Raw genomic sequence first — 15,374 nt, 5'->3', positions numbered from 1 at the left:
CTCGGGTGACTAAGTGTCAGACTCTTGGTTTCCACTCAGGTCATGATCTCACAGTCCTGAGAATGGGATCTACCTGAAGCTCTCTGCTCTAGGCATGGAGCCTGTTTAGAATTCTTAGGATTTTCTCTCTCTCTCTCTCCCTCTCCCTCCTTCTGCCCCTCCTCCATTTGCATGCATGCATGTGTGCACTCTCTCTCTTAAAAAAAAAAAAAGACAATGACTAGCAAAATATTAGTACTGTTTTCTTATTTCTTTAACTTAGTTTTAATTCTTATGATTTTCCGTAGTGTATATATATTTTAACAGTGCATGGATTTAATTTATAAATAATTACTACCTATATTGGAGGGTGCTCAAAACATGGTTTCTAATAAACCACTCACACACAGGACAGAAAATCTAAACATTTAAGCTTGACCTCCAATATTTGCCTGTCTTTTCCTATATTCTAGCTTCTCATTCCTTTATAAGGAAATCTCTAGGTGTGTGAATCATCTGTGTACATCACATCCCCACTCAATGAATCACTGCTGATGCAAATCTCAGGGCCTTTGCTCTTACTGTTCTCATATTTTTTTTTCATCATCTTCCCCTACTTTATGGATATCCACTAATCCTTAGCCTTAGTAGCACTTCCTCTATGAGGCCATTTCTGATTCTATCAACCTTCCACCAGGAAGAACTTGCTGCCTCAGTTGTCACTTGCATACACTCCCTCTAGTTAGACAGAAGATAGCACTTGTGATATTTTATTGCCTTTTTATGCCACTCATTCTATAGCAAAGAATAGGCCCTTGAGATTAGGGTCTTTGCTTTTTTGTTTATTTGTTTGTTTTTTGCTCTATATATTCCAGCACCCAGAATGTCTTGATGTCTTATATTTTGATGAAGAAAAAAGTAAATAATGAAACAAATGCATAGTTAATTAATACATAAACTAACAGTGACATAGAAGTAGTTCTCTGACTCATAACATTGTACTCTAGTGTAGCTATTATATCCATCAGGGTCAGCAGAAAACAGATAGCAAATTCATGAGGGTTAATGGGTTTAATAAAAGGATTATTAACATAAGTGTGGGTAGTGTTCAGAGAAATAACCAACAAATGGTGAAGCACCCTGGGGCTACCAAGTATGGGAAGATTATTGCCCCAAGGTGATAAAGGGACCAAGAAAAAAGATTTTACTAAAACCTGAAATAAGCCTAGAGCTGTAGGGCAAAGTTGATGGACAGAGGCTGTAGCTTTTTGTTAGAACTCAGCCACTGTTGGCCCAGAAAGGCAGGAATATATACTCATATCCTCTCTTCCCATCTTCTTCTATACTGGTGCTGCCTCCTATGGATGCGCTCCAACCAGAAAGAAGAGAACTAGGAAGCCTTATTAAGATACTGCTCGGAGATCAGCTTCCAGCCATTTAAGTAGCATTCAGATGGGCACAAAGTAAATACATCCTGCCTAGTCAGCACTACATTTTGAGACAAGTAAAGCCACGTACTTCTGTTAGCTATATACCATCTACAAGAGAATGTGGGCATATTGACTATTTCTTCAGCCAGCTGTGGGCAGCAGGCAGCTGAGGCAAGCTCGTGAAAAATGATGGTGAGCATATGGCAGGCAAATCAACACTTGAAATGTTACAGAAAGTTTTTTAATCTGAAAGCCTGCTATTTATGCATGAGAAGTAGTAATTTTATAAATGGATTCTGAATAGCCTAAAAGGAGTCAATATTACTTTAAATAGTGGGCAATTTACTCCCTTCTTTTTGGTAAGGTTAGAATTAGATTTTCAAGTGCACGGATTCACAAGTCATCCTGCAGGAATGGGCCCTTAGGAACTCAGCAGTACATCCACTCAGTAAAGACTGTGCATTTACTTTCAAGATTGAGCGCTCTCTCTCTCTTTTTTTTTTTTTTTTTAATTTCTAGGAGAGAGAGAGAGAGACAGCGTGAGCAGGGGAGGGTCAGAGAGAGGGAGTCACAGACTGAAACAGGCTCCAGGCTCTGAGCTGGCAGTCAGCACAGAGCCTGACGTGGGGTTTGAACCCACGAACCGCAAGATCATGACCTAAGCGAAAGTCGGACGCTCAACCGACTAAGCCACCCAGGCGCCCCAAGCGCTCTCTTATTCTACAAACACTATGTATAAATTCATTCTGATGCTTCACTAAGAATTGATTTATAGAACATGTCAAAATTAATTAACTTTCTGCCAAGAAAGATACATGGGATTTTAGATCTACAATTTCAGGTACAGTTTTTGTTCAGAGTTCATAGGAATCACAAAATGTTGAGGGCTTTCAGATACTTATTCAGCTCTCTCCCTTCCTCCCTCTCTCATTGTTGACCCCCTTCACGCATATTTATACATGAGAAAACTGAGTCCTGGAAAGCTTAAATTACTTGTTCAACATTGTGCGGTCATGGATGTACAGGTTTCCTTATTTGTGTTATTTCTCCCTAATTATCTATTACTTAAAATTCTCTTATTGATTTAACCAGTTTTTTGTTTTGTTTTGTTTTTTAGTATTGTAAAGCCAGTAACTTTATATTCAACTTCTCTGTCACCATTTCTAGAGAGCCATCCTTAAAGAGAAGGATGGAGAATAGTTAACAACCAATATTGGAAGGTAAAACAGGAGTGAGGCACAAAGAGACTGTGTTGAGAAGAAATACAGTTTTATCTTAACAGATATAATTTTGAAATTGAAAGGGTATGTCAGAAGAGTATGAGTTTAGAAAAAAAATTCAGAAAGCCACTTGAATATTATTCATTGCGGTCTGAAATACTAACATTGACTTTATATAAAGCCTTAAAAGGAAAAAATATATTGATAACAAAATGACAGAAAAATACTCTAACCTCTCAATTTTCCAGGGATACTAGATTATTCCATTTATGCTTTAGTCAGGTTTTTTAGACTTTATTTTCTTGAGCAGTTTTAGATTTACAACAAAATTAAGAAAAAGGTATAGAGATTTCTCATATTCTTTCTCCACACATGCATAGCCTCCCTCATTTCACAGCACTCATTAGAATGGTGTGTATTTATTACCAAGGATGAAGCTACATTAACATACCAAATCATTCAAAACCCATGCTTTACATTATAGTTAACTCTTGTGTTGTACATTCCACCGGTTTGCACAAATATATAATGGCTATACCTATCATTATAATGTCATAGAGACTATTTTTATTCCCCTGAAAGCTATGTGCTTCTCCTATTCATTTCTCTTTCCTACCTAATACCTGGCCACACTATGTAGATATTGAATGGATGTAAGTTTTCAGTTCCTTTGGATAAATGTCAAGGAGTGTGCTTGCTGGACCATATGGAAGTGTGTTTAGTTTTGTAAAAAAAAAAAAAAAAACCTTCCAAACTGCCTTCCACGGTGGATGTGCCATATTGCATTCCCACCAGCAATGAATGAAGTTCCTGTTGCTTTATATCCTCACCAACATTTGGTATTTCCAGTGTTCTGGATTTTGGCTATTCTAACACGTGTGTTGCAGTATCTCATTGTTTTAATTTGCATTTCTCTAGTGACCTATACTGCAGAGCATCTTTTCATATGGTTATTTGCCAAATGAATTTCTTTTTTGGTGAGGTTAAGGTCTTTGGTCGATTTTTTAGTCGGGTTATTTTCTTATTCAGCTTTAAGAGTTCTTTTATGTTTTGGAAAAATCCTTTTATCAGATGAGTCATTTGCAAATATTTTCTCGTTGTGGCTTGTCCTTCTCTTGACAATATCCTTTGCAGAACAGAAGCGTTTAATTTTAATGAAGCACTATTTATCAATTATTTCTTTCATTGATCATCTCTTGTGTTGTATCTAAAAAAGTATCAGCATATTCAAGGTTATCTAGGTTTTTTCTTATGTTACCTTCTAGAAGTTTTATAATAGTTTTGCCTTTTGCACTTAGATCTATGATCTATTTTGAGTTACTTTTTTGTATTTTTGTGGAGAAAACAAGGTCTGTGCCTAGATTTTTTTTTCACATGTTCCAGTACCGTTTGTTGAAGATGCTGACCTTGTTCCAGTGTATTGCCTTTGCTCCTTTGTCAAAGATCAGTTGACTCTTTTTGTGAGACCTAGTTATTTTTTGTCCTTATACATTTGTGCCTAAAATAAATGTCTGCTTTACTGAGTTATCTAGAAACTGCACAGATCTGGTTTTGGTTTTTTGCTTTTTATGTTTTTTGTTTTATTTTTTGTTTTTGGCTTACCCAAGAGAGATCTGTTTTAGATCCCAAGTCTGTCTTAATTCCTTCAGGAATTTACCAAGAGGAATTTCTCATGCTTCCTGGTAATGTTTCCACTGGATTTATAATTATAATTAATTGCCTTGGTCAGACAATACAACAAAATAAGGCATGTTCAAATTAAAGGTAGTTTCTACTTCCATTAAATGTTTCTAATATTACTTAGAACAGATTTTATAGTTCTTCCTGAAACATGTTATAACATTGATATACAGATTCAGATCTTTATTTCAGGAAGAGGTAATATGGGATAGCTAAACTTTCCAGAGATGAGGGTGGCTCATAGCACAGCCTTAAATCTCAGGCTATGCTTGTTGCAATCTGGAGATGTCTGCTTTCTCTACTCACTTTCTTCACTTCACCTTTGACAGCTTCTTTGAGCCAGGAGACCAGGCAAGTCACATTCTGGCTGAAATACTCCTCCAGGTACACTTCTGTGATTCTGTGGTAAAGAACCAGCTCTTAAGGGAACTTCCTCCATATTTCCTGTTGGTTGCCAGTGCTCTCCTCCCACCCACTCCCAACTGAGAGATTTCAAAGAAAGCATTCTTAAAAGAGCCTTCTCCCAATTACTTTATAAAGGATCTCTTTCATGCCTCAGGTCCTAAATTCCTTTCCATTTTCTTTCCTCCTTTCCTCCCTTCCTCTTTTTCTCTTTCTCTCTTTCCTATATATAGAAGTGCTTATTTCTTTTAATGGTGTTTCTGGTTGATTTCAAGGCAAGGGAGTGGAATAAAAGTGCCTTTACTCCCTCATGTTTATTTAGAAATCAATTACTACAATAGATTGAATGTATGTGTCCCCAAATTCATACTTTAAAATCTTAACCCCTAACATGATAGTATTGGAAGCTAATCAGGTCACAAGTGGAGCCCTCATGAATGACACTGGTACTCTTAAAAAGGGACCCCAGAGAGCTCTCTCCCATTCTGTGCCCAAGTGAGGATACAGTTTAAAAGCCAGAGGTCTACAACTCAGAATAGAGCTTTTACTAGATAATGAATCTGTTGGTGCCTTGATCTTGGACATTTTAGCCTTGGGGACAATGAAAAATAAATTTCTGTTGTTGATAAGTTACCCCGCCAATGTTACTTTGTTATAACAGCCCTGAGATATCTACCTCATGTGGTGATAACTACATATTCCATACATGGAAGCACCTTGATGTAACCAGTCCTTTTATTGGTGGAATTTAGATTGTTTTGCTGTAATAAATCATGCTACAGTGAGAGTTGTAAATATATTTAGAAGAAATTTATATAGCATCACTGACAAAGGTGGTTTCCTTTTTAAATTTTGATACATACTGCAAAAGTATTTTTCAAAAAGCTTGCACCAATTTTTGTTCCCACCAAGAATATGTCTCTTTTCCCCAAGTGCTTAATGTTAAACACTATTATTAATAAAATATCAAGTCTCAGACTTCTATCATTAAAAAAACTTGCTTGCAGCCTTGGCTCCTGACACATATTTGGAAACTTAACTGGTAAACAGTTCTCTATACTGCAAAAATTTTTTCTCTGAGAAAATTGTGATAAATGATAAAGTTGTTCACTATGCTTAATTTGTTTGTAAAAACAATGTGGTTTATGGGGAACATTTGCTTTCCTTCTGGGCATTTGGGATTTTTGTGTATGCTAGGCAAAGGGTGCCTAACGTGATCCACCTCCAATAAAAGTTTGGAACATAGAGTCTCTAATAAACTTCCCTAGCATATAATGCCTTGCACAATTTTGCTGCACTCTTTGCTGGAGGAATGTGTAGGCTGTTAATTTCCACAGGGAGAGGACTCTGGAAGCTCGAAATTTCCAGTAGAATTTCATAGAGAGTTTCCTCCGGTCTTCTCCCCAAGCCCATTTTTCTTTATGGTTTTGGTTTGTATCCTTTCACTGTGATCAATCTCAGACATAAATGTAACTATATGCTGAATCCTGTGAGTCCTTCTAGTGAATTACCAAAGCAGGAAGCTGTTTTAGTAATCCCAGACACACTATTAAATATTTTATTTACTAATATGAGAGGTGAAAATGGGATTTAATTTTTTTAATTTCTTAATTATGATTGAGGATTAGCATATTTTCTGTGACTTGATCCTGTGCTTTGCTGAATTTAACAGATCTTAGTTTTTAGAGCATTTACAGGTTCACAGTAAAATTGAGTGCAAAATACCCATAAGTTCAAAGTGAAAATAACCCCCCTGCCCTCCTACACAGATAGCCTCCCACGTTATCAACATCACTCACTAGAATAGAACCTGCATTAATGCATAATATTCACTCAAAGTCCATAGTTTACACTGCAGTTAACCTTTGGTTTTCCACATTTTATGGGTTTGGGCAAAAGTGTAATGGCATATATCTACCATACAGAATAGTTTCACTGCCTTAAAAATCCTTTGTGCCCTCTCTGTTCATCTCTCCCTCTCACCTAACCCTGACTACGCTGCTGCTCTTTTCATGGTCCCCACAGTTTTGCCTTTTCCAGAATGCCATATAGTTGGAATCCTACAGTATACAGTCTTTTGTTTCATTTGGTAATTATACATTTAGTTTCTTCCATGACTTTTCACAGCTTGATAGCTCATTTCTTTTTAATGCTGAGTAATATTCCATTGTCTGAATGTGTTATAGTTTGTTTATCCATTCATCTACTGAAGGACATCTTGGTTGCCTTCAAGTTTTGGCAATTGTGAATAAAGCTGTTATATAAACATCTCTATGTAGATTTTTGTGTGGATATAACTTATCAGTTCCTTTGGGTAAATACCAAGCAGCACAATTGCTAGATCATATGGTAAGGAGTATGTTAGTGTTGTGAGAAACTGGCAGGCTGTCTTGCAAAATGACTGTAACCATTTTGCATCTCACAAGCAAGGAACCAGTTTCTGTTGTATCCACATTTTCACCAGCATCTGGTGTTGCCAGCGTTCTGGACTTGGGGTATTTCAGTAGGTGTGTAGGAGTATATCTCTGTTGTTTTAATGTAGATTTCCTTGATCTACTATGATATATCTTTTTTATGTTTATTTGCCATTTGTATATCTTCTTTGGTGAGGTGGGAAGGTCTTTGGCCCATTTTTGAATCAGGTTATTTGTTTTCATTTTGTTGAGTTTTAACAGTTCTTTGTATGTTCTGGATAAGAGTCCTTAATCAGAAATGCCCTCCACAAATATTTTCTAATATTCTGTGACTTGTTTTTTTTTCAGTCCCTTGACTTTCGGCACATTTTCAATTAGGTTTTGACCCCTTTCTTAATGAGTCCTTTAAGTCTTAAGAAAATTAGCTCTTGATTTCCGGTAATGGCTGCTCGAGCGGCCGAAGCAAGATGGGTCAAAGTCAGAGTGGTGGTCATGGCCCTGGAGGTGGCAAGAAGGATGACAAGGACAAGAAAAAGAAACACGAACCTCCTGTACCAACTAGAGTGGGGAAAAAGAAGAAGAAAACAAAGGGACCAGATGCTGCCAGCAAGCTGCCACTGGTGACACCTCACACTCAGTGCTGTTTTAAATTACTGAAGTTAGAGAGAATTAAAGACTACCTTCTCATGGAGGAAGAATTCATTAGAAATCAGGAACAAATGAAGCCTTTAGAAGAAAATCAAGAGGAGGAAAGATCAAAGGTGGATGATCTGAGGGGGACCCCAATGTCGGTAGGAATGTTGGAAGAGATCATTGATGACAATCATGCCATCGTGTCCACATCTGTGGGCTCAGAACACTACGTCAGCATTCTTTCCTTTGTAGACAAGGACCTGCTGGAACCAGGCTGTTCAGTCCTGCTCAACCACAAGGTACATGCCATCTCAGGGGTGTTCATGGATGACACGGATCCCTTGGTCACAGTGATGAAGGTAGAAAAGGCCCCCCAGGAAACCTATGCTGATACTGGGGGTTTGGACAACCAGATCCAGGAAATTAAGGAATCTGTAGAGCTTCCTCTCACTCATCCCGAATATTACAAAGAAATGGGTATAAAGCCCCCAAAGGGGGTCATTCTCTACGGACCACCTGGCACAGGTAAAACCTTATTAGCCAAAGCAGTAGCAAACCAAACCTCAGCCACTTTCCTAAGAGTGGTTGGCTCTGAACTTATTCAGAAGTACCTAGGTGACGGGTCCAAACTCGTTCGGGAATTGTTTCGAGTTGCAGAAGAACTTGCACCATCCATCATGTTTATTGATGAAACTGATGCCATTGGAGCAAAAACATGAGACTCAAATTCCGGTGGTGAAAGAGAAATTCAACGAACAATGTTGGAACTGTTGAACCAGTTGGATGGATTTGATTCAAGGGGTGACGTGAAAGTTATCATGGCCACAAACCGAATAGAAACTTTGGATTCAGCATTTATCAGACCAGGCCTCATTGACAGGAAAATTGAGTTCCCCCTGCCCGATGAAAAGACTAAGAAGCGCATCTTTCAGATCCACACAAGCAGGATGACGTTGGCCGATGACGTGACCCTGGATGACTTGGTCATGGCTAAAGATGACCTCTCCAGGGCCGACATCAAGGCAATCTGTACAGAAGCCGGTCTGATGGCCTTGAGAGAATGCAGGATGAAAGTAACAAATGAAGACTTTAAAAAATCTAAAGAAAACGTTCTTTATAAAAAACAAGAAGGCACCCCTGAGGGGCTCTACCTGTAGCCACATTTGCCTTCAAGGAGATGGTCAGGAAGCTGCCAGAGGAACCTCGTCCAGTTGATCTTTCTTAGCAACCCACCTCATGCCCCTTTCTGAGCCTGATGTGTAGGGCGCCCACCAGGCTGCCTTCATGTGTCACCCACGTGCAGTGTTCTCCCCTCAATAAAGCAACTTCCTCCTCCTCAAAAAAAAAAGAAAATTAGCTCTTTGTCAATTCAATGTTCAAATATATTTTCTCAGTTTACTACTTGGGTTTTAAAATCATATTATTTTTCTTGAGCAAAATTTTCTCTTTTTAAAAATCTGAGTATTTCCTTGCATGATCTCTGCATTCTGTGCCCTAAAGTAACCTCCTTTTACTTTAAAAAGTTTAGCCTTGGGGTGCCTGGGTGGCTCAGTCGGTTGAGCGTTGGACTTCGGCTCAGGTCATGATCTCACAGCTCGTGAGTTCAAGCCTTGCGTCAGGCTCTGTGCTGACAGCTAGCTCAGAGCCTGAAGCCTGCTTCAGATTCTGTGTCTCCCTCTCTCTCTGACCTTCCCCTGCTCACTCTGTCTCTCTCTGTCTCTCAGAAATAAAATATTTTAAAAAATTTAAAAAAAAGAAAAAATTTTAAGCACTGACTATAACTGGGCTTTGCTTTGGTATAATAAGTGTCAAAGGGATATAATTCTTCTTCCTTTTCTTTTTAATTGTTTTTATTACTTTACATGGCTAAGCAACTGTCCCCCAAACAAAACAAAACTAATTAATTTCCCACCAAATTGGAAATGTTACTTAGGGTTTTGGAGATCTTATGTCTAGACCCTTATTTGTTTGTTCTGCTTATTCATGAACTTACATAAATTTGTTATTACTACTTTCAAAGAATAAAATACATGTAATGATTTGGGGACATTGATTTTTTTCTCTCTACTTCTATTTTTTCAAAATTTTCTTGGCCTGTCAGCTTATTTTTCCCTTATAAATATTACATTAACAATGTGGGGACAACTGGTATATTTAGTAAGTGTTCTGGATAGGCACACTTTTTTTTTTTTTTAATGTTTCCAAGTCTTGTGTGCTGTGTAGAACTTTCATAGTTAGGTTTATCCACAAATTTCTTTCTGCTTTTTTTTTTCACTTTTGTAAATGGAATATTTTTATCTTTAGTTTCCATCATCATGTTTAACTATTAATTGTATCTAGGAAATATATGGATTGTTTTTATATTACTTTTGTTTCAATACCTCCTCCCCATTGAGTTACTTTATTGTTTATATTTTCAACTGATTCTCTTGAGTTTTTCAGTGTACATTCTTGATCTCTGGAAAAAAAACTTAATTTTTACATCTGCTTTCCAATTTTTATTTCTCTTTTCAACTACATTAACTAGTACTTACGGATCACTGTTAACTAAGAGTGGATTTAATGTGCTGTCCTGTCTTGTGTTTTACTACAACAGAAATGCTTCTAGTGTTTCAGAATTTGAGTATTATCCTGGCTGACAGTCTGATGTCTCTTTTTCTTTATAAAAGTTATTCTATACCAGTTTGTCCATTATGTTCTTTCAACCTCTTCTAGAAAAATTATTACCCGTGTGCAATTTCAAGCTATGGATTAAATTCAGAAAAGTCTTCTATTATATCTTTGTGTTTTTGTTCTGTTACATTGGTTTTTGGTTTTTGGTTTTTCTGTTCTATCTTTTCTGATAGTCCTACGTTCAGCAACACCAGGTTTCATATAGTAATCTCCCTTGCTTGTTTCCATATCCATCATTTTTTTAAAAAGTTATAGTTTCGTTAGATGTTCTTAAACTGTTCTCTATATCACTGTCTCTTCTTCACAAAATAGTTTTCTACTTTTAGTTGCTTTTAATGTTAGTTCTATTTCTTCTTCTTGTTTTCCAATACCCCTCCATTTGAGCTCTGCCAAATCACTAATTCAATTCATAAGTTAAGGTTATTCAATATGAACTCTACTTTCTGTTTTTCGTTTGGAAACACCATATTTCTTTTACTATCTTTGTTTTCTCGGAGTAATGTCTGCCCTTACTTTCATATCACCTCTAGGCTTGGGGCGATGCTATACTTAAGGTTGGCTGAAACTCACTATTTCATAGGGAAGCCCCTTGTGTCATGGTGTGCATGTAGTGATTTAGAATTCTTATCCACCAGTCATCAAACCTTAGTCCATCAGTCCATCAAACTGGTAGTCCTTTCTTGGCAGTAATGGCATAGTGAGTTTCTTGTTTAGTCTTGCCTAGCATGCTGTTCTGTTTTCGTTTTTTTTTTAATTTTTTTTAATTTTTTTTTTTTATTTCTAGGAGAGAGAGGGAGAGACAGCGTGAGCAGGAGAGGGTCAGAGAGAAAAGGAGTCACAGACTCCGAAACAGGCTCCAGGCTCTGAGCTGGCAGTCAGCACAGAGCCCGACGCAGGGCTCAAACCCACGAACTGCGAGATCATGACTTAAGTGAAAGTCGGGCGCTTAACCGACTAAGCCACCCAGGTGCCCCTGCTGTTCTGTTTTCAAACAAACTCAAAGATGCATTAGCAGCCCCTTCTCTTTACTCAGACCATATGCCATGCTAAGGAGGTGTCACTGGCTTAACCCTTACAAAGTTCAGGCTTCTCTGTGATTTTGAGTGTTCACAGAAGTCGCCAAGACAGAACATCCTTCTAAGTGTCTTCCCAGAGTTAGGTTTAATTTTATCACATTCATTAAATCTCTGTCATTTGCGATTTGAGACTGTGACTGTTTCCTATTAAAAGAAGAGACTTTCATTTGTGTTTGTCATTCTTACTGATATTAGTCTGTTTGAAAGCAAAAAGTAGGGCAGATCTATCATCTTCAACTTGGAAGTTCTAGCAGTAATTCTGCTACAATTATATTAAGTTGCCCATGAACTGCTTTTCCAAGATTCTTAGATTTATATAGCTAAATTCACTTAGTTACTGTAATACACATTTTTAGCTTTAATAAATAATTTTTAAAATTTTATTTCTAGGAGAGAGAGAGATAGGTTGAGCAGGGGAGGGTCAGAGAGAGAGGGAGATACAGACTCTGAAACAGGCTCCGGGCTCTGAGCTGGCAGTCAGCACAGAACCCGACGCTGGGCTTGAACCCACAAACTGCGAGATCATGACCTAAGCGAAAGTCGGACGCTTAACCGACTAAGCCACCCAGGTGCCCCAGCTTTAATAAATAATTTTTTATCCTTTGACAAGGCAGAATCGTTTCTGAATTTGAGGTGAAACACTTTAAATTTAGCCATCAAGTCTGTGATATGTGGCCCTCTGCTTTGTTGGTATTGTTCATTTACTCTTTATTTCATTAGCTTCACTGATGCGGTGGAAAGTTTGAGCAAAACATAGGTCAAAATACCTGATTTTTGTCTCTTCACTGAGACTTTAACTTTTCTAATCATATATATTTAGTCACATATTTTCTTATAAGTTTTAATCAAAATATATTGAAAACCAATGAAATGTAAAGCTTAATCTATGCCCTAATAAGTTATAATATATAGGTAATTGTCATTTTGTTGTTAGACTGGCTATTTCTAACAGAATCTAATCATGTGACAAATGATCTACATATTTTAAATGTGTTTGCTTATTTCAAATAATAAAATGGGAATATTAGGCTCTAAGCAAATGGTAGGTACTATCCTAATTATACTTTTAATTGAGTGGTCAACATTAAATTAAATGTCTACAGCATGTTAACACAGTGACAGCAGGAGACAACTCAAGTTGCCCTGGAGGCTCGTTTAATTACTTAGTAGGGGCCAAGTAACTAACATAATTGGAATACTTCAGGAAAAGAGATGAGGAAATCACCAGAATAAGGATGGCTGGAAGAGAATAAAACAGTACTGAACTGAAAACACGCATGATACGGAATCAGAAGCGAGCACACATACAGGCACATACGCGTAAGGAGCTGAATGGAACCTGGAGAATGAAGGCCGGAGACCAAGCAACCGTTCATGAGACCAAGACAGGACTTGGCCTGATACCACTAGATGAAGAAGAGGAGGATTACTGGTGTCGGTGAGAAAAAATACAACCGTTTAAGTACAAAGAGGGGAGGGATTGGCATATCCTAAAAACGGCGACGAAATCAACACTATGTGGGGAGAAACTATTGTCTAGATAAATCATTTGTTTACTCATTAATTTAAACTATATCTTGTATTAAAACGGCTTTAAAACCAGCTTTTGCAATCCATAGATAGCAAAATCACCAGGTAGGAATGAATGAAGGAAAATAATGAGGGTGAGAAGACGACGAAGACAGTGGGGTATGGCAGCAAACAACATGCCTGCCACACAGTCCTATTCATGTTCCCAGGAGCCAAAGCAAACAGGCACATGTGATCTGTTATAAGGTTTCCAGGGCCACAAGGAAAGCAACTGAGCTGCTCGAAAGTAGCACATGGGTTGCGACTTCAGTGAAATTTATCTTCTGTGTTTTTAATCAAGAGAACAGACTGTGTGATGGAGTAGATGACACTTTCAATGTCATTTCTACAATAAATATGATATAAAATTCTGAGTGTTGCTACCATAATTTCACTCCATTCAGTCCAAATCATAGCTGCATAAATAGTTCAGAAAAAGCAATTATGCAAATGATCCAGATAAGACACTCCCAGATGGTCTGGCTTATCCAAGAGCAAAATTTAGACTATCCAGAGAACATCATATCCTTTAGATAATCCTCAATGAATAATCCTCAATGAATATTTTCACAACAAATAAATCACACATGAGAAAGTCTTTCATAATATAGTCATTATTTACCCAGAGATAATGTGACAAATAATTTCTGTCTAGAACATGCAGCCAATTAATTACATGTTTTCTAAACTACTCATGATTAAATACTGTCTGCTTACCTTAATTTGTTCTGGTTCCCCCCTTTTTTTCCTCTGGGGAGATTTATTCCATTTTATAAAATGTGAAAAAGAATTATTCTTAGGTATAGTTCCCTACGTTGCTGTTTAGATTTTGCTTATAGGGTAATTCTGAAAATGCTATAAACTTGGAAAGATTACAAGTATGCTTTATTCTCACTAAAATAAGTATCTGAATTCAAAATTCCAAAATTCCAGCCTCTGGGTAAGTTCCTTTTCCCCACTGTAGGTGGAAACGGTTCTACTGACTTAGAGAAGTAGTGTCATCTCAGGGAGATGCTATAGATTTTTGACAGCAAAGTTTGAATTAACTCTAGTAGTAGAGTGTCTACACATGAGCAAAATAGAAATTATGTCAGGAAACCCACTAAAGCTCAAATGCCTTATAGTAGAAAATTTTACGCTTGAGGGCAGCTCATTCTAGGCTGTATGCATATGAATTTCAGGACTCAGTACAGCAGCGTCTTAAGTATTTTGTAACCCATGGCCTTGACAGAGAGACACATGCAGTTAATGGTTATAAAATGTTACCTCAAGTCAGCAGCCTTCCCCGTCTTGTTAGTACACGTAACCTCTCTGGTCTGATATCCAATCTGGATGTCCCAATATTTGTTCTCTTGTCGGTTCTGTCTATTTCTGTTTCTTTTTTTCTTAATAAGCTCACGGGCTTCTGGATCCTTCACTCCTTTTCCTCGGTCCTTTTCCCGTTCTTTATTCTTCCCACGTCTCCTTGCCTGTCTTACTTGTCTTGAGTGAGGCATTGAGCACGGGCTCCAGGGCCCCACGTGCAAGCTGTACATGCTCCCTTCATCTTCACACGGGCTCGACTGGCACTCCTGAAACTCCGTCAAGTTTGGGCAGCCGGAGCCTCCGAACTGGGGGGGCGCTACCACATGACGTGTCCTGTGCTGGAGCCCACTGCCACAGGTCTTGGAACATTCTGACCAAGCAGAAAACTCAGACACGATGCAATCTTGCTGGCAGGGGATGAGACAGGCCTGTTCAAGGAGAGGTTTGGGTTCGAAGTACTCACAAATGATATCCTCTGCCGCAATGTCCTTCTCTTTCTGGATGCATGTTATCTCTCTCACCTGAATGCCTTCTTCCCCTTTAATGCACTCAAGGGGTTTCTCCAGGCTTTTGGAAATCACAGGCTGACACTGATTCCAGGGTCCCAGCCTCCAATCATACAACTCCTTGTGCCAGTCACACACTTTGAAACAGTTCTGCTGATTACTGGGTCTCTCAGCCTGTTTACAGTTTGTATGTAATGTTGTCCAGCCTTCCACATGAGCACACCACACAGCCCGGGTTTGAATGCCTCCTGGGCCACATTCATCTCCCATGCACCGGCCCCATGGACCTGAAAATGATACAAGAGTTAACAGTGCCACTAGAAGAAAACTGTAAGTTATTTCATTTTCCAGAAAGACATGTCAAGATCTAGCACGTTAACTTTCCCTGAAGTGTTATAAAATAGGTCTCTGCACATAACTGTTGGAAAGTAATGATCTGCACTTAGTGGTTTTGCGAAGGGGGAAGTATGTCACAGAGTCTATATAC

At 38.2% G+C, this 15,374-nt stretch overlaps 2 protein-coding genes across 2 annotated transcripts in view; one reads left to right on the top strand and one right to left on the bottom strand.

Moving 5' to 3' along the window:
* THSD7A (thrombospondin type 1 domain containing 7A) overlaps positions 1-15,374 on the bottom strand; it is a 431,097-nt gene that overhangs the window by 241,173 nt on the left and 174,550 nt on the right. The window contains exon 2 of the mRNA XM_039216623.1: positions 14,343-15,174. Coding sequence (XP_039072554.1) covers positions 14,343-15,174 — 832 coding nt within the window. The remainder of the gene's footprint in view (positions 1-14,342; positions 15,175-15,374) is intronic.
* LOC120219760 (26S proteasome regulatory subunit 4-like) lies at positions 7,591-8,986 on the top strand. The gene is given in 1 exon segment (XM_039216624.1): positions 7,591-8,986. A coding segment is annotated over 1 exon segment (1,323 nt). The 5' UTR covers positions 7,591-7,592; the 3' UTR covers positions 8,916-8,986.

The sequence above is a fragment of the Hyaena hyaena genome, unplaced genomic scaffold, assembly GCF_003009895.1.
Source record: "Hyaena hyaena isolate Hyena2069 unplaced genomic scaffold, ASM300989v1 scaffold_646, whole genome shotgun sequence".
NCBI classification, from domain to species: Eukaryota; Metazoa; Chordata; class Mammalia; order Carnivora; family Hyaenidae; genus Hyaena; species Hyaena hyaena.
Note: the sequence above shows the minus strand (reverse complement) of the source record. Positions and strands in the feature narration are given on the sequence as shown.